Consider the following 27,723-nt stretch of genomic DNA (forward strand, 5'->3'; position numbering starts at 1 on the left):
TGTGGGGCTTAGCTCTGCCAGGCTGTCGGTGGCTGGTTTTTCTGAAGAAGAGGATTTCCAGGCCTTTCTTCCAAGGTCCCACTGGGCACACTCCAACCTCCACCTTTCCGTGAGCATTCCGTGTGCATTCGATTCTACCCACCACAGCGATATGCCAGCTGTGGTGGCCACTGTGGTGAGCAGGATAAGGGCCCTGCCTGCAGATCCATTCCCTGTGGTTGAGACAATCGCTGTGTAGACATGCAGGCTTAAAATACAAGCCTGGCTCTTGTCAGGTGAGGTATCAAGGAAGGCTCCCTGGAGGGGGTGGCATTGCCGGTTCTCGCAGAGCAGCACGGTAGCTGGTTCTGAGGAAAGGGCAGGGCTTCCTAGCCTGGTGAGCCTTGTGTGTGCCTGCTCGGGAGGACAGGGGGCCTTCTCTGGCGATGAGGGATAGCCTAGGTTCAGCTGCCCCTGCGTGGCCTCCTAGAGCCTTTCCCAGGCCCTGGGCTCTCGGTGGGACCGAGGGGGCAGAGCACCCAGTAAGCAAGGTGCCCAAGGGCTTATGAGTGCTTCCTGAGTAATCTGTAGGGAACAGTTTCTCACATGTTGTGGTGAGCATCATGGCACTGTTTGCTACAGCTGAGCCAGTAGGCACAAGTAAGCCCGTGCCTGCCTAGCTCACTTGGTCCCCACCCCTGTCCCCCATTGGGAAAGAGGCTCAGATTCCATAGGAAGGTGCTGTGGAGTTGGGGGAGAGGCAGATGCCAGCCAGGGCCTTGGAGGTGGTGGAGATGTGAAGTTGTTCACCACGGATTAGTAAACCACCAAGTGAGCCGGGGCTGATCCTGCTCAGATGCCCAGCAGGCAGTGGTAGCCCTTTCATCAGCTCTCTGTCTGACACCCCCTGAGGCAGAGCTGGCTCAGAGGGAGCCCAGGCTGGCCTGCGCCTGGCAGCCCTTTGAACCTCAGCAGTTGGCATGGCCACCAGGGGCTCCTACCCCAGGCACAACTCCCCCTGAGGAGGCCCACCCACAGGTCTGTGAGGGTCCCAGGGCTGGGTCTTGGAGGATCACCCCATCTCCCACCACCCTGCCCCCCCGCTACCCCATCCATGCAAGAGCATGGACAATCTATCCATCCCACCTGCCTCTGGGGCCGAGGGCGAGGATGAAATGAAATGAGTTAGGTTCTCACTCAACCAAGCAGAGTGAGGGCACCAGGTGTCTTGGCAGAACTGGCGCCTAGAGTCACAGGCCTGGTGTCCTGCCCTGGCCCCATCCCTTGCCAGGCACAGCGCTCAGGGGCAGCCCACTTGTCAGGGCTCTGTCTCCTCGTGGTCAGCGAGGGCGCCTGCCCTGCCCAGCCCTGCCTGTCTCCCCAGCTCGCACAGGCACCAAATGAGATAATGGCTGGAAAGTGCTTTGAGAAGAATAAAGTGCCGGGCGATGTCAGGGATTATCATTATTATTAAGGAGCGTGATTACCGAAATCCAGAAAAGCTGCCATTAACGAGAAGGCTCCTGTTCGTGTTGATTTAATTTCCTGGTTAACTGAGCGTCGGCAAGGAGGGGGAAAAAAAAACTCTGTTTCAACCCTTATTGAAAATCTTTTAAAATTACGCCAGTCTACTCTTTGGCACTGGTCATGGTATCGTCTTGAATCTTAATGCATGAATGGATTGATTCCTTCATATAGTCTTTTGTTGTTGTTTTAACTCTTTCTCTAACCACACTGAGAAACGGTAGGACTGGGCTGTGCTTCATCAGTGCCTGGGGTTCTCGGGGGCCCCTGATCCCCCCCCCCAGGACATATGGTCCAGGACCAAGAGGAAAGAGCAGAGACCACCGGATGGAGGGGCTTTTTCTGCGGTCTCCTGTAGGGTGTTGACAGATTGCCAGATGCTTCCTTAGAAAGCTACAAGACAAACGAGTGAGCCAAGCCAAACCTTCTGATGGGGTAGGAGGGTTAAGCCAGGCTTTTCCGGGCTTATCCAGGTGTCATCTAGAAAAAACCATGATTGCTTCTCCCTCAACAGCCCCTGGTGTGGCCAGACAAGCCAGACCACCTTCTAAGGCAGCCACAGCAAAGCCACGTGCTCTTTGTTTCAAAGTGGCTGCCCGCCTCCCAGGCCTCGCGGGTTCCAGCAGCCAGAGCTGGTGGTGGGCAGAAAGGGACAAAGGCCACTTTGGATGAAACCTGATGGGAAGTTGTCGTTAGGTGCCACCAAGTCCATCTCGACCCAGTGACCCCATGGGTTACAGAAGAGAATGAATTGTCCTATAGGGTTTGCCTTAGGCTGCTGATGGCTGGGTTGGTAGTTCATCCTCAGCAGCCCCTCTGCGGAAGAAAGATGCAGCTGTCTGCTCCCATAAAGACTTACAGTCTCAGGAACCCCGGATAGGGTTACTAGGAGTTGGAATCAACACAGTGGATGTGGGTAGTCCTTAGGGAAGCAGATCACCAGGTCTTTGTCCCAGAGACCCTCTCTCACCGGCATCGAGTCCGTGCTGAGTCACAGTAACCCTGAGGTCAGACGTTCTACCTGAGTTCCTGAGACTGTGACTCTTTATGGGAGTAGAAAGCTTTGTCTTTCTCCCTTGGAGCTGGCTGCTGGTTTCAAACTGCTGGACTTGTGGTTAGCAACCCAGTGTGTAACTAGTAAGCCACCAGGGTGCCTGGCTTTCAGGGATCATTTCAACTACAGTAGACCCCCTGAGTTGGTTCAAACCACTGGCTTTCGGTTAGCAGTACGTAGTACTTCACCGCTGCGCCACCAGGGGGAGGGGCAGCCCCCTTTCAGCAGACCTGTTCTGGGCAAAACTGCCCTCAAGGTCTTCAGACCAGGATCCTCTCCACCCTTAAGCTGTCAAGGAACCACCAAGGGGTGGGATTTCCCAAGGTGGCCTTGGGAGGAAAGCCTAGAGGTGAGGTCTTGGTGGAGACAAGCACAGGCTGAGGGATGGAGGGGTGGGCAGCACATAGATACTGGACAGCCTGGCCTCTGGGGACCCCATGTTGTCTTGGGAAGCAGGGGTGCCGATGCTGGGGGTTTCAGGGAACCTCATTTTGGAGAACAGGTGCATGGAGAAGGAAGCAGGCTTGTGTGTTGCTGGAGGTCGGTCGCTCTGCTGTGTTGAGTTGGAAGTTCAGTCTGGCTTTGTGCACCTGATCCTTTGTGACAGGTGCACACACCTGTATGTAAGCTGGTGGTTCTTATCTGGGGCAATTTGGCCCCTAGGGGACATTTGGGGTCTCTGGAGTCCTTTCTCATGGTTGCCACCTGGAGGGGGCAGCTGTAGCTGGCACCCAGTACCTAGAGGCTCCTGCGATGCACAGAGATGGGTCTGGTTCCAAGTGTCCTGTGCCTGAGAACCCAGTGTTCGAAGTCCCTGCCTCTGCCTGGTCCCAGGGGGTTGGAAGACTGGAGGGGGACCTGCCCTAGGACAAGCTGCCTCATGGTAACACTGTCTATCTCTCTCCCCAGAACCCCGACATTGTGCTGGTACACTACCTGAACGTGCCAGCCATCGAGGACTGCGGCAAGCCCTGTGGCCCCATCCTCTGCTCCATCAACACCGACAAGAAGGAGTGGGCGAAATGGACCAAGGAGGAGCTTATTGGGCAGCTCAAGCCCATGTGTGAGTAGCTGAGGCCGGGTGTCCCTGCTGGGAGGGGAGCAGGAAGAGCAGGGGCACAGGCCCCACCTCGTGGGCCTCCATGGTCGGACACGGGCCCCAGCTCGCACGGTTCAAAGTGACCCAGGGAGCTGCCAGGCCACACTGTACTTGCTGAGACCCCCGCAGGCCATCCAGCCCCCACTGCCGTGGTAAGGTCCACAGTGCCTTTCCCATACTACGGATGAGAGAATGGGGGAGCAAAGTCACCCTCTAGCGAGGAGAGGGTTCGGTGATGCAGGCACCTGAGCTGTAGGCAAGAGGGAAGGCAGCCGGGTGGGGGTGTCCTTGTTTGGGGGCAGAGGGGCTGGCTGAAGCTGGTCTGCTCCTGAACTCGGCCATCTGTGCCCCAGCTCTGGGCTTGGCCGCCCCCTCCTGGACACGGGGTGGCCTCGGCTCCCAGCCTGGGTGGCAAATGGATGATGGTAATTGAGCCGGATTTCATTTTGTCAGCAAAGCGTTGCTTTCGGAAGCATCTGTCAGGTGCAAGCCTGAATGCAAAATGCCAAATGAGTCCAGAAAGCGGCGCCGGGGCCTCATCTCTGTGGGTGCCGGGGCCTCATCTCTGTGGGCGCGGGGGCCTCCTGTGCCCGCTGGTCAACTGAGCTCGGAAAAGTTATGGTGGTCTGTGGGGCCAGGGGACAGCAGTCCATCGGTGTGGAACACAGGCCTGGGCCTCTGTGGAGCACTGACCCTCCAAGCTTGGAGCAGTGGCCTGCCATCATGCAGGACCTCAGAGGGAATATGAGTCACTAGGACCACCTGCCCCTGGTTGGCCGAGCTGGAGGGAAGAGGTCGAAGGGCACTCACTTTCGGGGAGACAGGGCATGATGTGTCCCATCACTGGGGGGCCCAAGCTGAAGCCAAAGGCACTTGCAATGAACAGCTAACCCAGAAAGTCCCTGCTAGTGCTCAGATCTGGGGACCTTCTCTCCAGGCTTGGCTGGGTTGTGGGTGAGGAAGTGAAGGGAGACACACTCCCCATCCCAGGAGGCTGAGCTAGCAGCCTGGGTGGGCTGGAGAAAAATCACCATGCACCACCTTCCTGAGCCAGCTGCCTGCAGGGAGACTCTGGACAACTGGGCCTCCGCACCACTGCCCCGACCGCCAGCCAGACAGCCTGCCAGACCCAGGCTGTTCCAGAGGGGCCTTCTGGATGGCATTGCTGACCATATCTGCCTTGTGCCCGATACCCCGAGAGCAAACATTCCTGGCATGGTGGACACCCCGGCCACTGCTGGGTGCCCCAGCTCACAGCTCTTCCACAGGAGCCTGCCCCTCCCCTGCCTCTGCCCTGCCCCTGCCCTGCACCCTCTCCAACTTCAGCTATTCACCCCCTCATCCACCAGCCCTTCTGCTTTCAGCCCAAGCACCACTTCTGACTGCAGTCCAGCCACCACCCAACCCTGAACCTGTCCACACCCTGCAGGGGTTTTCCCATGAGCACTCCCTGCCTCAGCCATCACCTGGGCACCCCATGGACATGTGTTGAATGGATGAATGCAGTACGGCTGGCCCTTCTGTGTCCACCCCTGTAGGAGCCTGGGCAACTGGCAGAGGCAGCCTCGGAGTCCCCCTCCAAGGCCAGACCAAGGCCAGGCAGTGAGGCCTGGGCTCCGACTCTGAGACCAGTGGATAGGCAGGGTTTTCACTTCCACTGCCCCGAGCCCCAGGGGCTTCTCAGATTTCCTGGGCTGATGGGGGCTCTCCTGCCCTAGGGCATGCTCACACACTCTCTATGACAGCACCTTGCCTGTCCGGACACAATGTCTGTGGGGACAACAGGCAATGGGGTCACCGGACAAGAGCAACAGCAAGAGTCTGAGCAGGGGTTCGTGGTTTTGAGGCTACCTCATGGCGTGACCCTGGCCCATCACCCACCCCTGCTGCACCCCAGCTCCCCTTCTGTGAAGTGAATGAGAGGGCCTCTCTGCTGTAAGACCACAGCACCCTGCTCCTCCAGCTCTGCTCCTGGCACCCATAGGCCAAGATCGAGGGGGCTGTGGCCCCGGGGCATGGAGTCATGCCAGGTGGTAGGACTCATCCTGGCAAAGCTGCCCATCTTGGTCCCCCGAGGGAGGATACACCCAGGGAACAGGCCTGTGCCTTGTCACCTGGAGCTTGGTGATGTTCCCAAAATAAAGGTCCTGAAGGAAGGCTCTTGCCTTGAAGGTGTGACCCACTCCCGTGGGATCCCAGGAGCTCATTCCCCAAAGCTGTCTTCAGCGGTTACTCTTGTTGGGAGCTGTCACGTCCGTTTGCCTCAGCGACCCTCAGGAGGTAGGTGGGGCTGTCTGTCCTGGAGAGATTGACAGCCTCGGAAACCCTGTGTCGAGTCTCCGTGAGTCCCAGCTGGCTTGATGGCAGTGAGTTTTTGGCTTCAGGGTCTATCCTACAGAAGGAGATCAACAGGCCCTTCTCGCAAGAAGCCCCTGGGGAGGCTCAGTCTGACCACCTTGTGGTCAGTGGAGCGCTTAACCAGGGCACCACCAGGGCCCCCTTTGTGTTTGGGGAACTTCTCTTCTGCTGTTGAGGCGACTCGGACTCATAGCGAGTCTCTAGGACAGAGCAGAAGGGATCCCTAGGGTTCCCCAGGCTGTCAATCTCTCTCTTCAGGTGCAGGCAACCTCACCCGTCTTCCCAGGATCCACTGGTGGGTTATCACTGCTGACCTTGCGGTTAATGAGTTAGGGTGTAACCCACTGTGCCAACAGGGCCGGGCCCCGGGTCTTTAGAGAGAGAGAGATAGAGGCCAGGAAGAGCATCCTGGCCTCTCTCTCTCTCTCTCTCTCTCTCTCTCTCTCTCTCTTTCTCGCCTCTTGGGCACCACCAAGAGCTGATTTCACTTGTTAATTGGGTCCAGGAGAAGGAACGTTCCCGCCTGGGTCCCAGAAAAATCTCTAGAGATTGTGTCACTAGAGAGTAGTCCAGGGGATGCTCCTGAGATGCCACCACTGTCAGAGCCCCTCCCCAGCTGCCCTTCCCCACCAGCCATCCCATCCCTTCCCCGTCCCTCTCTCTGCCCGGCTGCCTTTTCCTCTCCCCGCTCTCTCCCTGCTCATAGTGCCGCAGAGTCTGCACACACACAGACACCCCCACAGGGGCCGCTGCCCACTGAAGACAATGCCACCCCCCAGGCAGGCAAGATGCCCAGCTCCGGGAACCCATCGGGGCAGATGCAGGGCCTGCGCTGGGCTCTGGTGCGTCACCGGAAGGCGGGTGAGAGCCGCTCAGAAATCTGCAGTGCATCAAGAAAATTATGTAAAACTACCACAAACTCCCCATAAATCTAATAACACTGGGCTGGCTGGTGTCTCGGGAAGGAGTGCAGAGCCGTGTGCAATGACTCAGAGCGGGCACGGATCCGCGGGGCCCTGGCTGCGGACGCCCAGCCTGGGAACTGCATCTCTGGAAGCGAGCAGGAAGCTCAGCTCAGATCCAAGCTGTCCTTTCAGATCAGCCTTGGACTCCACTGAGGGCGGCCACTAACCGTGTTGATGGCGGGGTGGGGTGGGGTGGGGGGTGGGTGGGAAGCAGAAGTGTGCTGGGTGCCAAAAAGGTACCCGGCCTGGTTCGAGAGCCAGGCCTGCCGCTGGACTGGCCAGCCAAGTGCATTCGCTTCATCCCGTCTCACATAAATCACACCCTTTCAAAGACGTCACAGCTTGATTTCCTGTTGTTTCCGAATCCCACTGCCCCACAGCAGAGTTGTCCATGGTTTCATCAAAATGTTGTGCTTCTCAGTGCTGCTCCGAGGCCTGGTCTGGACCTGTTAGCAGAGGGGGGCTCGGGTGCCTCTCCACGACCCCCACATAGCGGGGCATGGTGGCTCTGCCATCCTCAAGTTCAGCAGCCCAGGCTCCTTCCCGCTGGTTGGCCCATGACCCTTGGAATGTTGCCCTTTTGTTTTGCATTGACCCAAGATGATTCTGGCTCCTGCCATCACAGCTACCTTCAGGTCATTGGAAAAGGGGGAGGAGAAGGTGGCAGGTGAGCCTCTTCCCTGTGAGGATGCCACCCAGAAGTGGCAGGTGTTGCCTCCACTCACCACCAGTTGGCCACGATTTTGTTCTAAGCTCATGCCTAGTGGTGAGGGAGTCTGAGAGGCACGCCTTCCTTTCCCTTACCGGCAGCCTCGTTGCCCAGCCTCACACTTAGGGCCCTAGTAGAAAGTCCATCTGATTAAGGTTGGGCTCTCATGGCACATACCTGGCAGTAATAAGCACCTAGGTCCCTAATCAGGTCTCTGTTAGGTGGACCCCATGTGTACAATGTACCTGGTCTACTGGGGTGGAAGGGGGGTGTCACCTTCCCCAGCTGTTGGAGTGCTGGTTCAGTGGAGGGCATAGAGTGAGGCCAGTTAGGTCCTGGGTGCCCACAAGGGACTGAGGCCAGCCAGTGGCAGCTGGTATCCTCACAGTGAGCTAGCCCCAGGGCCAGGGAGGAAGTGGAACCCTGGGGTCTGATCCCAGCTTCCAGCCCCAGGGATAGCATGGGTTGGGTCATAGTTGGAAGGACACCTAAGTCAGGGCCCCACATCTGCTGCCCAGCCCCTGTAATGCCCCTTATACATTCTCAATGATCTCTGGGCAGGGATGAGGTCATGGGTGAGCAGCCAGCAGCAATTTAAGGTCAAAGGCAGAGGCCAGGCCTGGCACAATGGTCTTGGAGGAAGTTTGGTCAGTTCTTCTGGGATATGGATGTGGATAGGGGCGAGGCAGCGCAGTAAGAACCCCCTGCCCTGACAATGATACACAGGGCCTTTGGAGGTTATTGGGGAAATGAGCTTGGGCCACCTGTCCTGAAAGTACAGTGAGAGCAGAAAAGAGGAGACCCCCTGGGAGACTGGGCATCCCTCCCTGGAGATGGCAGTGTGGCCCAAGCTCTCCTTTTTTTGAGGGGGCGGGTGCTGCACAGGTCCTCAGAGCTCCCCTAGCCACCTTGCTGCCCTCCTTGTGTAAAGCAGGACCGGCACCTTTTTTCTGCCACTGGTCTTTAGAATATTTATGCCATACCGGTCAAACATTTCATTAAGTCGCCCTGAGGCTGGAAGGGCCTCTCTTGGGTGAGGTGTGGGACCTGAGCTGGTCTTGCTGACTGCATGCACCCTGTACGGCCCAGAGGTTACTGTGCCATTTGCCACTGATGGCACTGTGGGTACCGAGTCCTTTGGTGCCCGTACCCCACACGGGAAGAGGGGCTTCCAGAGAACACAGAGCTGTTGTCTTCCATGTGGTTGAGACCCTCAGCTTGAATGCGTAGCCTGTGCCCAGCTCCACGCTAAGGGGGTGCTCACAAAGGCCAGCCGACTAGGCCAGGTGTCCCTCGGTCCTTCAAGGACTTCTCTCCCCACCCCAAATGGATGTGGGCAAGCTTTGAAGGCATCTACTCTGAGCTCCCCCCCGGGCAAGAAGCCATGTGGGAGGAAGCCCAGCTGCCCCGAGGGGCTGACAGTCTAATCCAGAAGACAAAACAAGGACGGGGAAGGCAGCAGCCAATGTTCCAAAGCAGAGAGCAGCATTAGGCAAAGTAGACCTCCTGCCTTCCAGTACTTAGACGTTCAGAAAGACAGAGTGAGAGACCATGAGGGAGCTTCTTCGAGAAAGAGGGCTGGCCTGAGCCTGGGCCTTGGTGAAGGTGCAAGGTTTGGAGATGGGCAGGAGGCAGAGAGGATTGTGGGAGGCAGTGCTCAGGAAGAAACAGCCGGGCGGTGTGCTCTGTGGGGGATAGGGCACAAACAGCGGTGGCGGAGCTGCGTCTCATTGACTCCACAAGGGCTTGTGGAGTGTGGCGTGATGGAAATCACACTGAAGGGAGCAGTGAAGGCCACGTTCAAGGGGCAGGACAGTGTGAGCCATGTTGATTCTGGGAGGTGGATGTCTTGCTGCACATAGGGCCTTATTGAGGGCGGGGGCAGAGGTCATGTTGCGTGGGAGTAGAGGCCAAGGTGAACCTGAGACGGGCATGTGGTGTTGTCTCGGTTGGGGGCAGGCTAGACGGAGCCTGAAAGTGGTCGAGACCTTGAGGAGGGTGAGAGGAAGGGGTCCTCGCTGGAGAAGAACTGGGGAAGGCCACGCGGCATGTCCGAGTAGAGACCGAGCAGAGGGGGAGGGGGAGACGGTGTTGAGCAGGTGTTGGTTGATGGGGTGGAGGGCATGGTAAATGGGGGAGCAGAAGCCACACTGGATGCCAGGGGAGAGAGTCTGTTGCATATAGAGGACAGAAGGTCACGTGGAGATGGTGCTGAGTTGGGGCGAAGGTCAGGTTCAATAGGAAGCAGTAGCGACCTTGTTGAGTTGTGTAGCGTGGGGGGGCGGGGGTGAAGGTCACATTGAATGTGGGTTCTGAGTGTGCTGTCATGGTCCCCAGGAACCTCAGTTCCCCCGTCACATGTGATCCCCGTGCGCTCTCAGGAAGAGCACACTCCTAGCCCCGGTGCAACTGCAAGGCCACCACAGACAAGCCCTGCAGGGTCTCCAGGGGCACAAGGAAGGGCAGGGGGCTAGAGGACAGGTTTGTTTCCGTCAACCCTGGGCAGCGGCAGGGGAAATGGAATGCAGCCGACTGGTTAGCAGGCCTTGTCTTGGGTGCTCCTCACCCCATGGTGTTCAGCCCCCAGCCTCCCTGCCCTGCTCCCGAGGCCCCTGCTATGGCTACACAGCCTCGGGTGGCATCGTCAATGCGTCTTTTGTTTCCTCGTAATTTTTCAGACAAAGACCAAAGATCCAGTGGGGAGGGGGGAAGGGGGGCCGAGTGTTTATTTGTTTTGCTTTTTTGCTTAGATTGTAATCCTGGTGATTATAGAATATCAAGACGGAAAACCAACAAAGGCTTTCCTCCCCCGGCCCTGGGCCAAGCTTGGTTCCTGGTCGATTAGTGCCACCTGGTGGCCAACATCCACAAAACAGCTCCAAGAGACAGGCGCTGAGGGATCCCAACTCCCCAGACTGGCAACTGGGGACCCTGCAGAGAGGGCCCTCTGTCCTCTGGGGACCCGGTGTCTGGAGCATGGAGGGGAGGCCCTTGTGGTCTGTTCTTGTGACCCTGGAGTGCTGGGGCTGGCCGTGGGGCTAGAATGAGGAAAAGGAGCCCAGGGAAGAGGTGCTGGACCCACAAGTGGACATCATCACTGGGCGGATCCTGAAAGGCACTTCCTCTCCGAATCTGCCCGGTCCTGAGCCATCCTCACCATTGTTCCTATGCCTGAGCCCCCGTAGGCTGAGCCCCTTGAGGACTGTCTTCTCTCTCCCTGGCCTTCTACCAAACATGATGTCCTTCTCCCAGGACTGGTCTCTCCTGGCAACATGCCCAAAGTGTGTAAGAGGAAGTCTCGCCATCCTTGCCTCAGTGGCTGGAGAGGGGTCCGCAGCCCGCCCCTGACGAGGAGGGCAGCTTTCTAAATCCCAGCTGTGTCTTGAGGGGCTTGTGGTTCACCAAGAGAACGGGGCTGTCACAGGGTGGCAGGTACAGTGACGCAAGGGCTGGAGGGTGGTCGGAGGAGGAGGATCATCCAGGGGGCAGGCTGTTGTCAGAAAGGGTCTTAGGGCTACTCCCGGCCAGAAATATTCCCTGGGCTGCATTTCCCAGTGTCCCTGCTTCTGGGGGAGAGTCTCAGGATGGAGGCAGGGTGCAAAGCCAGGGGAAGACCTGAGCACACCCAGGCTGCTTGTCCCTGGGTCTCAGAGGGTGCCAGAGCAGCCGCTGGCCACCCAAACCCCACAAATCCTCTCAACCAGCTATGGGCGCAATGCCAAGAGCAGGGGTTCCCTTGAGAGCCAGTTGGGGACAGTAGAGGCAGCTTCCCAGTCCACACCCAAGACATTCTGACTGCACAGGTCAAGCATGGGCCACAACTCAGGGCTGCCCCGTCTGTTTTAACCCACAGCAGCCCTGTCAGACAGAGCAGAACTCTCATAGCATCTTCCAGGTCAGCGGTTCTCAGCCTTCCTCATGCCGTGACCCTTTCATACAGCTCCTCATGTGGTGGTGACCCCCCCCCCAACCATAATAGTATTTTCGTTGCTACTTCATAACTGTCATTTTGCTACTGTGACGAATCGGACGACCCCTATGAAAGGGTCGTTTGACACCCACCCCCCAAGGGGTTGCGACCCACAGGTTTAGAACCGCTGTTCTGGGCACCTTAGTGGGGTCCTCACACCCCAAACAAAACTCACTCCCATTGAGTCACTCCCACCCCAAAAGCCACCCTATAGGGCAGGGTAGAACTCCCTCATGGGTTTCTGGGACTGTAACTCTTTATGAAAGCAGAACGCCTCATCTTTCTCCCATGGAGCGGCTAACGGTTTCAAACTGCTGACCTTGCAGTGAACAGCCCAATGTAGAGCCCACTATGCCACTAGGGCTCCCTAGGCTCAGCTTTCACTGCCATCAAGTCCATTCTGACTCAGGGCCACCCTTTTGGGCAGGGGGGAACCTGCCCTGTGGGTTTCTGAGGCTGTAAGGCTTTGGAAGACTGGACAGCCCTTTCTCTTGTGGAGCGACTGATGGTTTCAAACTGCTGATCTTGTGGTTAACAGCCAGTGAGAAACCACTGGGCCACCAGAGTGCCTAGCGTGGTCCTAGGAACCAGGATAGTTTAAGGAGCAAAGCTTCAGGTGGAAGCTCCCCCAAGGCCAGCCCAGCCCTGTCCTAGAGAGGGATTTCGGGTCCCTTTAGGGGAATAGACTTCTTTGAGAACCAGGTGGTAACCCCAGGTTACATAGCATGGCCCAGAAAAGTGTCTTTGGGTGTGGAGTCTCGCCACCCATTTGCTGACTCGAACTTGTGAAAAAGGAGGGAGGTGGGGTGGGGCTGAGAGCAGAGCTGCTCATCACTGGGTGCATCCTGAGACCTGCCCTACACCTGCTGTCTTTGCAAGAGGCGGAGCTGAGACAGGGACCTGAGGAGGTCATCCTGTGCTTGTGTTTTCAATCTGATGGGGACCCTCTGGCCCTGGGAGTGAGTGAGTCAGTCCCCCACCCTTGTGCCCACTCCTGCCTGGAAACCTCCCAACTGCCCATCTACAGGCCTGGCACCTAGGAGAGCGGCTGGGGTGAGGGGGGTGGTTGGGGGCAGGGACTGCAGCATGGGGCTTGCCTAGTTTTCTTGCTAGGAAGACCCAGGTTTGTTTTGCAAATCCCCCTCCGGCTAAATCTTATTTCACTCGCTTGGCTTCCAAACCCGGGATCTCAAAGGAAGAGAAGCAGTTCTTTTGATTTCTCTTCTTCTCACCCTGGCTACTTGCCACCCGGGGTTGCCTTGGCGCTGGCATCCACTGCTGTCACCAGACCCCACCCTGCCTGGCATTCATTCATTCCAGCAGCAGGGATGGAGTGCTCCGGGCTCTGCTGGGGACACGGGGGACACCCTGGAGCAGACTGCACGGAGGCTCCGGTGGCCAAAGTGACAACTTACCAAGCACTCAGTGCCTTAAAACTACAGAAAAATGTCAGCTCACAGCTCTGGAACCACCCCCAAAGGCAAAGGTCCTTCCTGTCTCCCCAGCCTCAGGTCACTCCAGTCCTTCCGTGGCTTGCAGACAGACCATCATCACAGGGCTGGCCTGCCTCGGAGCCCCCTGCTTCTGTGTCTCACCTCCTGTCCTGTTATAAGCACCCTAACCCCAAACAACAACAACAACAAAATCCCATTGCCCTTGAGTCTATTTCAACTTACAGACGCCATATGTGGAGTTTCTGAGCTCGCCCATCTTGACAGGTGTAAGACAGTCTCGTCTTTCTCCAGAGGAGCAGCTGGTGGGTTTGTACGACTGACTTTGTGGATGGCAGTGCAATGCCTATCCCACAGTATCATCAGAGCTCCTTTGTTTTGTTGAACTAGAAGCCCCGGTAGCATAGTGGGTTAGGCACTGGGCTGCTAACCTACAGGTCTGCAGTTCAAAACCACCAGCTGCTTTGCAGAGGGCAGCAGAAGCTTTATACACTCATAAAGAGTTACAGGCTGGGGACTCTCGGAGGCGGTTCCACCCTGTGCTATGCGGGTCTCTATGGGTTGGAATCACTGGGGGTTGGGGGTGTGGTGAGAGTAAGTTATTTTGAGCTAGAGTCTAGGGAGTGCCAATGGTCCGTGTCCTCAGCAGCAAACCAAAAGTTTCAAGGTCCCTTGGAAGAAAGGCCTGGCAGTCTGCTTCTGAAAAGCCAGCCAGTGAACACTCTGGAGCTCTGTCCTACTCTGACACACAGGGGCCTCCGTCAACTGGGGCCGGCTTCTGGCAATGGGGGCGGGGGGGGGGGCGGGACACCAGTATTCCTATTATTCCAGAATAACTTCCTGTAACCTACCAGATCGCATCTTCAAGGACCTCATTTCCAAACAAGGACACCTGTCCACATGCCAGGGGTTAGAACTCCAACGCACCTTTTTAACGGACACAATTTGTTTGGTGGTGACACGGATGCTGTCCCCACCTGGGAGGGAGGTGGAGGTAGTGTTAGCTTCAGAATCCACTGCCAGTATTTAAATCTCCAAACCTCCAATTGTCCGGTTTCGTGTTCAATCAAAGGAGAGAGGGGCAGCTGGCCTTCGCTTTAGACCAGTGTTTCCCAGAGTGAGCCATCCTGCCCCCTGGGGGCAGTACTGGAACAATGCGGGAGGCGGGGCATTACAAAAGCACATAGCTACACTTTATCCTGCACTATGGGCTACAGTACAAAAATGGTCATTGCTGGGGTGTGGGGTGTCGCTGATTCAATTTTTTCTGAAAGGGGGGCAGTGGGCCAAATAAGCTTGGGAACCTGTGCTTTAGACAGAGGCTGTCTCCCGTGGACATCACCTACTGACGCCTCGGGGGTAGCTAAGTCCAGTGCCTCCTAAAAGACAAGATGGAAATGATCTGAAGGTCTGGTCCCCTGCCCTGCCTTCTGCTGGACAGACCAGCAGTCACCGGCTTCTCTTGAGTGAGGTCTGGGAGAAGGGGCTGCAGCCACAGCGAGGTGGAGGTGGGAAGAGAGAACCCTAGGCCTGGGCGGTCCCCCAGTGGACAGCCTGAGATCACAGCGGAAGCTGAGTCCCTCCTGGCCATGTGGCTTCGCTAAACAAGCAGGGAGCACCTGCACACCCCTATCTCCGCACAAAGAACCGCCATCCTTGGCGCAAAGCCACTTAGCCAATCCAGAGGCAGGTGACTCTGAGAGCCTCTGAGTGGCCCAGCGGTGCCATGTCCCAGCGTGGAGACACTCAGCCACAGCCACTTCTGTCACTGAGTCCCTGGATGATTGCCTGAGAGGCCAGCTCCTGAGGAGGAAAGCGAGTGCCATCCCATGCGGTGGGAATTGCCCCCAGTGGGGCACCCTGGCAGGCTATCATAGACTGGCTCAATTCCCCCCTTCATGCCCTTCGGTCCCCACTTCTCCCCTACCTACACTGTCCAGCCCAACCTAAAGGAAGACCGCTGTACCGCCGCACCACCACCACCACCTAGCCTCCACCATTGCACAAGACACTGGACGCTGGAGCCCTGGCTTGACTCTCCACATTCAAGTCAACAAACAATCAGAACCACGGATCACAAGAGGCACCTGTGCTCGCTCACTCACACTCACCCGCACGTGCGTCTCTCTCTCTCTCTCTCTCTCTCTCTCTCTCTCTCTCTCTCTCTCTCTCTCTCTCTCTCTCTCTCTCTCTCTCACACACACACACACACACACACTCGCACTCACACGCACACACTCCATGCCATCCCCTCAGCTTTCCATGCTTCGCACAATGACAGTTCTGGGAATCTTGCCCTGAGGACCAACAGGAGGCCACGCCTGGAGCGGAGACACGGGGACACTGAATAGTGCACCAGCGCCTGGATACGCGAAGTGAAACCTAATGGAAATTTCATCCGGTTGAATCAAGAAATCAGGGCCTTTATTCCTGTCAACAAGAATACAGGGGAAACTAATCCAGGCAGCTGCCGTTGCTCATTGACCTTGTTGCCATGGAGACAGCCTTCCAGTGTCAACAACTCGGAGGAATCCCAGCCCCTTTCATTCATCCGCATGAAGTACAGCACGTGGCCACCGCCTCCCCGACTCCTGTCCGGCATCACGTGGTTCCTAAGGAGGGTGACCATGTGTCCAGGATTGTCTCCGTCTATACCATTGCCCAGACAAATGATGGCCATGGTCCCTTCCAGGTGGCCTCTTCATGGGTCTTTCTCGGATGGGAGCTGTTGGGTGAGAAGACTGAAAGAGCCCAGAGAGATTTTATTTTTCTTTTGGGGGAGTGGGGGTGGGGTGGGGTGGAGTAGGGAAAGGGACTTCCACAGCCCCTCTGGGAGTGATTGTCTTTGTCAACACCACCACCACTTGTCCCTGTCACCTAGTGGTCAGAGAACCAAGAAGTCACGCCCTGTGCAAAAAAAAAAAAAAAGGAAAAGAAAGCCAGTGGCAATGCCAGCAGGTGCTGCGGGTGACACTCCTGTGGCGGCCAAGGATCCAAGCAGAAGGCCCTGTCCTTCAACGCTGGACTCAGCAAGCTTAGGAGCTGGAAGAGCCCTCCTGTCTTGCACCACAATTTAAAAATTATTCAAGAACCATAAATATGTGTATACGGGCAAATGGAATCACCATTATCTGAATAGTGTCCTTTAAATTTTTTATTAATGAAACTATGATAGTTTCACATCCCTTTCCAATTGTACCTCAGAGCCGCATTTGGCTCTCAAGCCGCAGCTTGCCGGCCAACACTTGTTCTAGAAGTTACTGCCGCCCTACAGAGCCAAAGATCCAGGCGGGGACTCTCACTGGTTCCGAGGGCCCCGGTGCTGCAAGGGGACCTGTCTTCGTCCCCCTTTCTGACTCCTGGTCCCACTCCTCTGCAGAGCCTCCTGACAGGGCTTCCCAGAGCAGGAGCCCCCACCTGCCTCAGCTGGCCCATGCCCGCCAGTCCCCTTGGGGAATGAGGCTGTGTGGTTAAATGAAAAAGGTGCCGTTCACAGATGATGAAACCGAGCTCAGGAGGCACCAACGGAGGTTCTTCCCGAGAGCTCACTGCGTGAGAGAAGGGCCGCAGCCCAGCCCCATGGGTCCTCTAGCCCTGTGTCAGGATTCCCGTCTCCTCTTCCCACGGAACCGGCCCTGGGGCCGAGCAGCCTGCCTTCCACCACTTCAAGAACAGTCATGACCGGCTGCCCCTTGGTCCCTGGGAGTATAATTTGGTGGGCCCCTCCCCCACCTTCACCTCAACCCCCCATGATGCGACCTCTGGGAGAGGAACGGTGTCCCCCCCCTCCCCAGCCTGTGCTGCCCAGAAAAGAGCTCTCTTGAGGTCCTTTGTCTTTGTACACAATAAGCCAGGTGTGGGCGGTCCACATGTCAGGCTTTCAACGACTGGTTTTTCAGAAGTAGGTCACCACCAGGCCTTTCTTCTGAGGCGCCTGGAAGGGGAAAAGGGGTCCAAGAGCTGAGAGTATTAAAGCTGCTACCCATTTGCACCACTCCGGACCCCTTTGTCAATAAAATGGGATTCTAAGCCCAAAGATGCTTTCTCATCCCCGGAGGGGCTTCTTAAGACCCCCCCCCACCCCCAGAGCTGCTGATTCAGCAGATGAGAGTGGAGCCTAGGAGCGGGCGCCTGAAAGGCTGCAAAGCTCATACTTGAAGAGCCACCGCGACGGGCCCCGCCCACAGTGGGTGCTGCTATTACGCAGTCATTTCTGGAATGGGCTCCGCGTACACAGAACCTCGCCTGGCATCTAGTGTGTGTTGTCACTTTTGGGTGGTTATTGTTATTGAGACATGAGCTCTGTTTACAGTTCAAACTCTAAACCAAAGTCACGGCCATCGGCCCTCAGGGTGGTCCCCCTCACAGCAGCCCCACAGGACAGGACAGAGCTGCCCGGTGGGTTTCCGACACTGTAAGTCTTTACAGGAGCAGAAAGCTCATCTTTCTCCGGAGGAGCGGCTGGTTAGAGGAAGCCAGGGCTGACAAAACAAAGTGAGAGCCGGGCAGACGAGGGTGGGGCTGCCTGTGACACTGTCCGTGTGTTTCTTCACCCCAGCAGTCTTTCCTGAGCATCTACTGTGTACCCTCTGGGTCTCGCCCCCCGGGGGATGGAGCAGTGAACACCTGGGACTCCCGGGGGGCTGTGCTGGGAAGAAGGAAAGGCAGATTGCCAGTGGCAGAGGTCGGAGGCATTCTGGAAAGTTACGGATTTGGGAATTGCCACAATATTCCAAGTTTGAACCTATATGCATTTATACATATGGAAACATATACACACATGCACACAGGCACATATGCACATGCAGACATAAGACAAAAATTGACACATATATTCATACTAACAGAGACACAAACACAGACATGCACAGAGACACACAGATGCACACAGACACACATGTACACACTCACGCACACATGTATGCATGTGTTCATGCAGTTACATACATATACACGCTTGTGCACATACTTGCGTATACACACATGCACATGCATATATATACAATATGTCCCATGCATAAACAGAAACACCTATACATAACACAAGCACATAGAGACACATCCACACGTACATACACATATGCACAGAGACACAGGTACACACAGGCAGGTACACACCTCAAGTGTGCAGGGGTCAATCATCGGGGCTACTGGGCCTAGCCTGGGAGGCCAGGTTGGAGGGAGGGCTGAGGACCTCAGCCCTAGAGAGGGGAGTGGGGCGCTACCCTGAGCCCACGCAGCCTGGTGCTAGCACAAGTTCTTGACCTCTTCCCGGGGGTTTGCAGCAGGGCCGCCGCCACCGGAGAGGCCCTTTGAGGGTGACTTGCCCGTGAAGAGGGGTGCGGCCCTTGCAGCCCTCTCATCCACATCTCAATTACCCCTCCCGGTGGTTGGCTGCCTCTCGGGTAAATTGCTCATCGGAAGATGCTCTCCAGAGCACAGGCCACATGCTGCTGCCATTGATTTCATGTTGATTATTCATATTAGTGACAGCACGGCTGCCTGGCCGGGCGTCGTAATTAGGGTGAGCATCCTGTACAGCCCCCCTTGCCCCAGCCCCAGCTCTGCAAACCAAGTTCCCGGCAACCCTGCCCACCCAGCAGCCCCAGGCCCTGGACACCTGTGACCAGGGGAGCAGGGCTGTGGGGTGGGGAGATGACAGGAGCAGCTCCCTTGACCAGGGCCACAGGGCCCTCCTGAGTGTCCCTGTCCTGTGCAGGCTCACCTCCCCTGTACCTGCTCTTCCCCATCCGGGGACCTTCCCCTGCCCTGCCCTTCCTGGGCACCAGCTGAGCGGCCCGAGGACCACCACTCAGCCCCATCGATGGGGTGGGTCCAGCATGGACTGGGCTGAAAACTGGCGACCAACAGGGCTGAGAATGAGCAGCCTGACTTCCTGCCCTGAAGCTCTGGGTACAGGGGATGCACGTCCCCCCACCCCACCCTCCTGGAGACTCCTGTATTACAGAGCAGACCAGCTCCCATAGGGTCTCCTTCACTGTCATCTGACAGAGGCAGTTTGCCAGACCTTTCTTCTGCACATCCCCTGGGTGGGTTCGAACTGCCAATCTTTAGAATTAATAGAATGCTAACTGTTTCCACCACCCAGGCACTTTCTCAGTTGCCCAAGAGGTCATTTTTTTCCCCAGGAATCCCCTTTCTCTCCTGTGCTCTCCACCACGCTCCCCCTGCACCAGCCATGAACTTAGATGTAATATGCTTTGAAAGCAGTTTCCCTTTGACTGCGGTTACAAGGCAAGGGAGAAGGTGCACACTCGTGTGTGTGTGCGTGTGCGTGTGTTGCCTGTGTGTGCATGCGTGCTACCCTTATTTCCCTACAGAAATCTTCCCGCTGATTCATGACGTGTCGGAAAGCAGAGTAAGCCAGGGCAGAAGCCGTCTTGATAGTATTTGATATTCAGAACCAACAACTCCCCCATCTTGGAGGAGGGGGCTTGCTTCCCACCACCCCCGTCATCCCAGAGGGAGGGAGGGAGAGAGGGAGACAATCTGCATACTGGATGTGCCAAGACAGTCGGTAATTTGCATTAAGCATCCCGAAGTTCTCTGCTTGCAATCTGTCACCCTTCACTGGGTTTTCGTTTTATAACCTTCACAACATACAGAGGAGAAGAGCAGACAGGGGAGCCCCTGGCCGCGCCCCATGGGGCCTGAGAAAGCATCTGCTCTCCCTTCGTTGTCAGGCAAGGAGGGGCCCAGGTCAGACACACCACTCTGAGAGACTCAGAGCAGCTCTGTGGATGGGGGCTGGGCACAGCCAGGGCAGGGGCGATCTGCCTTTGCAGAGAGGTAGTGTGACATGAGTGTCACTTCCCTCAGTCTACTCCTCTGTAAATGAGCAGTCTGAGGAGGGCTTGAGCCAAAGAGAGCCTTGGGCACTGGGACAGGCCAGTGGAGCCCCCTGCCCCTTCCACCTTCCCTCCCCTTCCGCTGTTTTCCATAGGGGGTTTCTGGAGTCCCTGGGTACCATGCAAATGGTTAACTTGTTCAGCGGCTAAGTGGAAGGCTGGGGGTTTGAGGCCACCCAGAGGTGCCTGGGAAGAAAGGCGTAGTGACCCACGTCACATAAAACAGCTCTAAAATCCCTGTGGAACTCAGCTGTCCTCTGACACACAGGGGAGTCTCCACAAGGCAGGGGCAACTCCACAGCAGCTGGTCTGCTGACTTTCTAGGTAAACGCTGATTTGAGAAAAGGGTCCCATAGCCATTGTGAGGTTTGAAGAATCCTGGTTTGGACCTTCCTTCCCAACTGCGTTGCCGGAAGACAAGGTCCTAGGAGAGGAGAGCCAGCCCAGGTGGGGCCTGAGTCATCAGGCCCCAGACTCCTGGGCACGCCGGGGATTCTCGAGGGAGCGTAGGGTCAAAAGGAGGTGGCAGACCTGCCCACGCCCAAGCTCCAAGAAGATGCCACTCCAGCCCCGCCCGCCCCCCTCAATGCCAGACTCACTGGGCAGGCAGCTGGGTCTGTGGGCCTCCAGAGCAGCCTCAGCAGGTAAGCAGAAGTCAAGAACAGCAAGCAACCCCTGGGCAGGTAGCAGGAAGAAGAGCGGCTACCCAGAGATGTTGGCTGAGCCGCCTTCCCCAAACCCAGGACCACAGCATCAGCAGAGGCGCAGGCAAGGCCAGCACTGCCCGAGGCTTGTCCTCATCACACCCTCCCACTAATGGCTGTAGCAATGCCACACTTTGTTGTGTGCACCAGGAATGAAGACTTGCTCCCGACTGCTGGCGGTCACAGGTTATTGTGCCCATTTCACAGATGACAAACTGAGGTTCAGAGTTATGGGCTGGCCAATTCACAGGGCAAGTAAAAATCAGCCCGGCCTCCCCACTAGGTGCGCCTCGGACTCTGGCTCCTGCCCACCTGCTTGGCTGATTCTCTGTCCAACCTGTCTCCTTGGCGCCCGTCACTGAACAGCAGGGCTACCCTGGGTCCATGTGAGAGATGGGACCAGCCACAAGAGAAGGGCTTTCCTCCCTAGGGTGACCCTGCAGCCCTGCCCTGGCCACAGCAGCCTCGGGGCCCTCCGGGAGCCTCAGCCACTGGCTCCAGCCCCTGGGCCAGAGAAGCATCATGTCCAGGACCCACCAGGCTCGGCTCCTCTGGGAAAGGAGCAGGATACAGGGCTCAAACTCAAACCACATGCTGCTGGACACAGGCGTTTGTCTTAGACGTCCAGCCCCTTCCTGGCAGGCAGCGGGCAGCCCATCCTCTCTCATCCTTGGGCCCTGCCCCAATTCTGGGGCTGCATGGGTCCTGGGCTCTAGGGGTGACCTAAAACCCCAGAGCTGCCATAGAGGGTGGGGTCATCTGTCCCCCACAAGTCATTGAGGCGCCTCTGACTGGGTCCTGAAGCCCCTCTCCTTGTCTATACTGCCTGCGGCCCCTTTGGGACAAAGAAGTCTTTGGTGAGGCAGGAACCCTGCGGGGGGGGGGGGCTTCTTCCACATAGCTCCTCCCTGTTGGTTGTCTGGGGGACCCCCAATACCCTACAAGTCTCCTCCAGAGCCCTTACCCCCTTTCTTCACCCTGGGACCCTAGAGAAAAAAATTCTAGGGGAGCTGATCCCCAGGCCTATACCCCAGGAAAGGGATGAGAGGACAGTCAGGTAGGGGCTGGACGACAGACTCCCCAGGAGATGTGGAGTCCAGTGACATCCGGGTGTCACTGCCCCACCCCCGCCCACCTCATGCTCATCCAGCTGTGCACTGGGAGCCATACAGCCCCAGTGGATCTCCACAGACCCCTGATGGCCCCTGCCTCTCTCCACAGTCCACGGTATCAAGTGGACCTGCAGCAATGGGAACAGCAGCTCGGGCTTCTCGGTGGAGCAGCTGGTGCAGCAGATACTCGACAGCCATCAGACCAAGCCCCAGCCCCGGACCCACAACTGCCTCTGCACCGGCAGCCTGGGTGAGCAGGGCCGGGGTGAGCACTGCGGGCGGGCGGGCAGCTGTGCCATCAGGATGTCCCACGAGGGGAGGGCCAAGGACCGATCAACACCATAGCACCCCCAAACCAAACCAAACTCACTGCCATCCCATCAACACTGAGTCAATGCAGCCCTATAGGGCGGATTAAACAGCCCTCTCTGAGTTCCTGAGACTGTAACTGTTCATGGGGACAGGAGGAAGCCTCACCTTTCTCACAAGAAGCAACTAGTAGGTTCGTCCTGTACAGCTTGAAGATCACAGCCCAACGCATAACCACACACGGCCAGGGCTCCTCCACAGCCCCCCGCAGGCCCAATGCAGACCTTTCCCCTTGTCCTGCTTACAAGCTAGTGGTCACCCACTGTGGGCGGTTTCCAGGCAGACAGCTCCCTCTTGAACTGGGACCAGGGCAGCAAGCAGGGGAATGCAGATGGCTAGGTCTCTGGGCCTCCCTCTGTCCATCCCCACTACTGCCCTGCACCCAGCACAGGGACTGCTGGGGTTGGCCAGCAAGAGGACGCCTACGTCAAGCGGTCCATTCAAATAGCCTCTTCTCTAACCTCTGACTCCCGGCACACCACGCCTCCCGCTGCAGCCTGGCGCGTCTGTGATTTTGATCACGCTATTTGCTCTTCGGGACGTGTGGGCGCCCCCTCGGCTGCTTTAATTGGCTATTTCCATTAGGGGGTCATCTCACTTCTTCCCCAATGCTTCAGAAATTTAGGAATCTTGGCGGTGAGGCAGTATCAGGACCGGGGGCCAATCCATCCTTCTCTGCAAAGAGAAGTGGTCCTGATGTGATGGGAATCAAAATAATGACAGGGCTGGCTGAGGGAGCACAACGCTGCTCAGGGGAAGGGCTCCAAGGCCCAGTAAGAAGGTCAGTGCCAGACTCCTGTAGATGGAGGGCTCAGCACTGGCCTAGAAGTTAAAGAGGGGTTTCCCCTCCTGAGTCAACCATAGGCCCCAGCTAGCCACATGGCGGTGCTGGCCTAACCCCAATCAATACCTTTGTTTGCCATGCTGTGCAACCAGCAGCACCACCACTACCACCATTACCACGATCACCACCGCCACCACCACCATTACCACCATCACCACCACCATCATCACCATCCTCACCACCACCACTATTACCACCACCACCACCACCACCAATACCACCATTACCACTATCACTACCACCATCACCACCACCACCACCACCACCACCACCACCACCATTACCACCATCACCACCACTACCTCCACCATCCTCACCACCACCACCACCACCACCTCCACCACTACCACCTCCATCACCACCACCACCACCACCACTAACACCTCCACCACCACCTGCACCACCTCCACCACTACCACCTCCATCACCACCACCACCACCATCACCACCACCACCACCATTACCACCACCACCACCATCACCACCACCACCACCATCACCACCATCACCACCACCACCACCATCACTACTGTTTGTTTCCAGAACTTTCGTTTTGTTGTTCATTCTGCTTTTTTAGGATTTTATTTTTTTCAAACAATATTCAATATTGCATGTAGACCCTCTATGGTCCCGGATCTGGGGACTAATCTACAGAGACTCTTGTCCTTTACTGCCCCCCCTCTAATTTCTCCTGTCCAGTCCCCAAGTGTGGCTCCCCATGAGTCCCTGCAGGAGAGGGATTTCTTGAGACTGCACAGCCTGGAACAGGCTGGGAAGTTGAGGTGACTGGAGGCCCACGGCTCACTTGCTGGGACTGTGGGCCTGCAGGAAGCCGAAGCCCCTCAGCCAACAGCCCCTTTCTGGTGGAAGAGCGTCTGATGGGCAAGGGGACTTTCCCGAGGGAACCTGTGGGGATTTCTCCCCACCCTGTCTTTCTGTGCCTCCGACATGGTGGGGTGTCATTTTCAGTATTGTTGAGAAAAAAGCCCTCATGGCCCTGGTGGCATAGAGGTTCCACATTGGGCTGCTAACCACAAGGTCAGCAGTTCGAAACCGCCAGCCGCTCTGAGGGAGAAAAATGAGCCACAAAAATGTATGGGGAAGTGCTCGCTGTGAGTCAGAATTGACTCGATGGCAGTGAGTAAACTGGATCTTTAGTAAATGGTCACACAGGACCGTGAGAGTACCCGGGCTTGGTGTTGGGGGATGGCCGGAGGCTGACGTGTGGCCTGAGCCCAGCTGCTCAGTGACAGGGCCTTCGGTGGCCCCAGCGCTGACGCTCTCTTTGTGTGCGTGTGTGCGCGTGTGTGTGCATGCATGCGTGCTCACCTGCGGTGTGGGCGTGCGTGCTCGTGTGTGTGTGTGTGTGTGTGTGTGTGTGCTGTGCTTCCGATCTCCGCAGGGGCAGGCAGCAGCGTGCACCACAAGTGTAACAGTGCCAAACACCGCATCATCTCGCCCAAGGTGGAGCCACGGACCGGGGGCTACGGGAGCCACCTGGAGGTGCAGCACAATGATGTGTCCGAGGGCAAGCAGGAGCACAGTCACAGCAAGAGCTCCAGTCGCGAGAAGCGCAACGGCAAGGTGGCCAAGCCGGCGCTGCTGCACCAGAACAGCACGGAGGTGTCCTCCACCAACCAGGTAGAGGTCCCAGACACCACCCAGAGCTCCCCCGTGTCCATCAGCAGCGGCCTCAACAGCGACCCGGACATGGTGGACAGCCCCGTGGTCACCGGTGTCTCCAGCATGGCGGTGGCCTCCGTGATGGGGAGCCTGTCCCAGAGTGCCACGGTGTTCATGTCCGAGGTCACCAACGAGGCTGTGTATACCATGTCCCCCACAGCCGGTCCCAACCACCACCTCCTCTCCCCCGACGGCTCCCAAGGCCTGGTCCTGGCAGTGAGCTCCGACGGCCACAAGTTCGCCTTCCCCACAACGGGCAGCTCTGAGAGCCTGTCCATGCTGCCCACCAATGTGTCCGAAGAACTGGTCCTCTCCACCACCCTCGACAGTGGCCGGAAGATTCCAGAAACCACCATGAACTTTGACCCCGACTGTTTCCTCAACAACCCAAAGCAGGGCCAGACATATGGGGGTGGCGGCCTGAAGGCCGAGCTGGTCAGCACCAATCTGCGGCCCTCGCCGCCCGTGGAGAGGAGCTTCAGCTTCACCACCGTCCTCACCAAGGAGATCAAGACGGAGGACACGTCCTTCGAGCAGCAGATGGCCAAGGACGCCTACTCCTCGGCCGCCGTGGCCACGGCCTCCAGCTCCCTCACGCTCACGGCGGGCTCCAGCCTGCTGCCCTCGGGCGGCGGCCTCAGCCCCAGCACCACCCTGGAGCAGATGGACTTCAGCGCCATCGACTCCAACAAGGACTACGCATCCAGCTTCAGCCAGCCAGGCCACAGCCCCCACATCCACCAGACCCCGTCCCCCAGCTTCTTCCTGCAGGACGCCAGCAAGCCCCTCCCCCTGGAGCAGACCGCCCACAGCAGCCTGGGAGACTCCGGGGGCCCCTTCGTGATGCCCACGGTGAAGACGGAGGCCTCCCCCCAGACCAGCTCGTGCAGCGGCCACGTGGAGACGCGCATCGAGTCCACCTCCTCCCTGCACCTCATGCAGTTCCAGGCCAACTTCCAGGCCATGGCGGCGGAGGGGGAGGTCACCATGGAGACCTCGCAGGCGGCCGAGGGCGGAGAGGGGCTCCTCAAATCCGGGGAGCTGCAGGGCTGTAGCTCCGAGCACTACCTGCAGCCCGAGAGCAACGGGGTCATCCGGAGCGCGGGCGGGGTGCCCCTCCTGCCGGGCAACGTGGTGCAGGGCCTCTACCCGGTGGCCCAGCCCAGCCTGGGCCACGGCTCCAACCTGGAGCTCAGCTTGGACCACTTCGACATCTCCTTCAGCAACCAGTTCTCCGACCTGATCAACGACTTCATCTCCGTGGAGGGGGGCAGCGGCACCATCTACGGGCACCAGCTGGTGTCGGGGGACAGCGCCGCGCTCTCGCAGGCGGAGGACGGGGCCCGCGTGCCCTTCACCCAGGCCGAGATGTGCATCCCCTGCTGCAGCCCCCAGCAGGGGGGCCTGCCGCTGAGCAGCGCCGAGGGCGGGGCCAGCACCATGGCCTACATGCATGTCGCCGAGGTGGTCTCAGCTGCCTCGGCGCAGAGCACCCTGGGGATGCTGCAGCAGAGCGGCCGGGTGTTCATGGTGACCGACTACTCGCCGGAGTGGTCCTACCCGGAGGTAAGCCCCGACGGCCAGCTCAGGGCCCGCCCCCGCCGCCCACGTGCACCCCCTGTCTCGCAGATGTAGTTAGCCTTCAACTGCGTGGGAGCCAGTTGCCAGGGCCCCCTGGGAGACACGGTGCCCCCTCACAGGTCTGCGCCCCACTGTTGCTAGCCTTACAGGTTGAGTCCACCGGTTCATTCTGGTTCGACCTCCTGCTGAGAATTAAGCTGTGCACCATCCCCACCCCCACCCCAAGTACCCTGAATCCCAATCTACCTTTTAACCTGAAGCACCTGGGGATCTTCTAAAAGCATCACCCCAAGGCTCTGCTTAAAAGGTAGCTTCTGCTTCCTGTACCTGGAGTAGAACTTTGAACCCTCAGCAGGGGGACTGGACCAGAATAAACTAGTTCTTTTTTTTTCAACTTAAAATATGCAAATTATTTATTTTTAAATATCTATTAGCAAACATGTTCAGAACCCTTTGACCAAAACTAAGACAAACATACTACCAGACTACGTTGAAATATTCGAAGTGTGTTGCAGATACCATACAGGAAGTGTCAAAAAGAGGACGGAAAGACACACCTGATGGGAAGTGGTAGAAAGAGACAGACCGGACAGTGCTTAGATTGCCCCACAGGACCAGACTGGGGACAGCAGGCAGGCTCTCTAGCTGAGAATCCCAAAATGGTAGCCCAGGCCAAGGCAGGTCTAGGAATGGGTATTGGAAAAGAATATTTAGGGAGGCAAAATGGATGGGAGTTTGGATAGTCTGATGACCATGGCAGGCCAAAGAAGGGGGTTGGTGTGAAAATGAGGGGATCGAAGGAAGGCATGGAAGCCCTAGTGACATCTCCAAAGGATAAGGTACAGTCAGAAAGGCACCTTAGTCCGCATTTGGAGGATGTTCACTCTGGTCTAATAATCTAGTTCTAAGCTCTGCCTCCACACACCTAGGATCAAACTCAAAAAGCTCAAACGTCCTGCCATCCAGTGGATACCGATGTCCCTCACAGCCACCCTGTGAGGCAGGCTCCTTACTGACTCACTCACGGCGACCCTGTGGGGGTCCGAGATAATTCAGAAGCACCCTGATGACAAATGGGTTAGAGTTAGGGCTGGAGTTTTAGCTGGGTATAAAAGTTCCCCAGTGGTACAATGGTTAAGCACTCAGCTGCTTAACCAAGGTCAGTGGCTCATACCCACCAAGCACTACAGATGGGGGAGACAGATGGGGCAGTCTGCTGTGGTAAGGACTAGAGCGAGAGTCGGGAAGCCCATGGGGCATGTGAGCTGTGCCCGATGGGGTTGCTATGACTCCGCCTAAATGGCAAGAGTGTGGTGAGTTTGGGTCTGATGGCTGCTAAATGGTGCTCTGGTGGTGCAGTGGTTAAGCGTAGCTGCTAACCAAAAGGCCAGCGGTGAGGCCACCAGCAGTCCCATGGGCCTGTTGATCTGCTCCTATAACAAGGACAGCCAT

At 57.3% G+C, this 27,723-nt stretch overlaps 1 protein-coding gene across 1 annotated transcript in view; it reads left to right on the top strand.

The window, feature by feature from the left end:
* The window catches only part of CAMTA1 (calmodulin binding transcription activator 1), a 1,074,576-nt gene that overhangs the window by 956,792 nt on the left and 90,061 nt on the right, over window positions 1-27,723 (top strand). Inside the window, exons 7-9 of the mRNA XM_075550584.1 lie at window positions 3,467-3,620; window positions 21,904-22,044; window positions 24,410-26,256. Of these exons, the coding sequence (XP_075406699.1) occupies window positions 3,467-3,620; window positions 21,904-22,044; window positions 24,410-26,256 (2,142 nt within the window). The remainder of the gene's footprint in view (window positions 1-3,466; window positions 3,621-21,903; window positions 22,045-24,409; window positions 26,257-27,723) is intronic.

Source organism: Tenrec ecaudatus, chromosome 1 (genome assembly GCF_050624435.1).
Source record: "Tenrec ecaudatus isolate mTenEca1 chromosome 1, mTenEca1.hap1, whole genome shotgun sequence".
In the NCBI taxonomy this organism is placed as follows: Eukaryota; Metazoa; Chordata; class Mammalia; order Afrosoricida; family Tenrecidae; genus Tenrec; species Tenrec ecaudatus.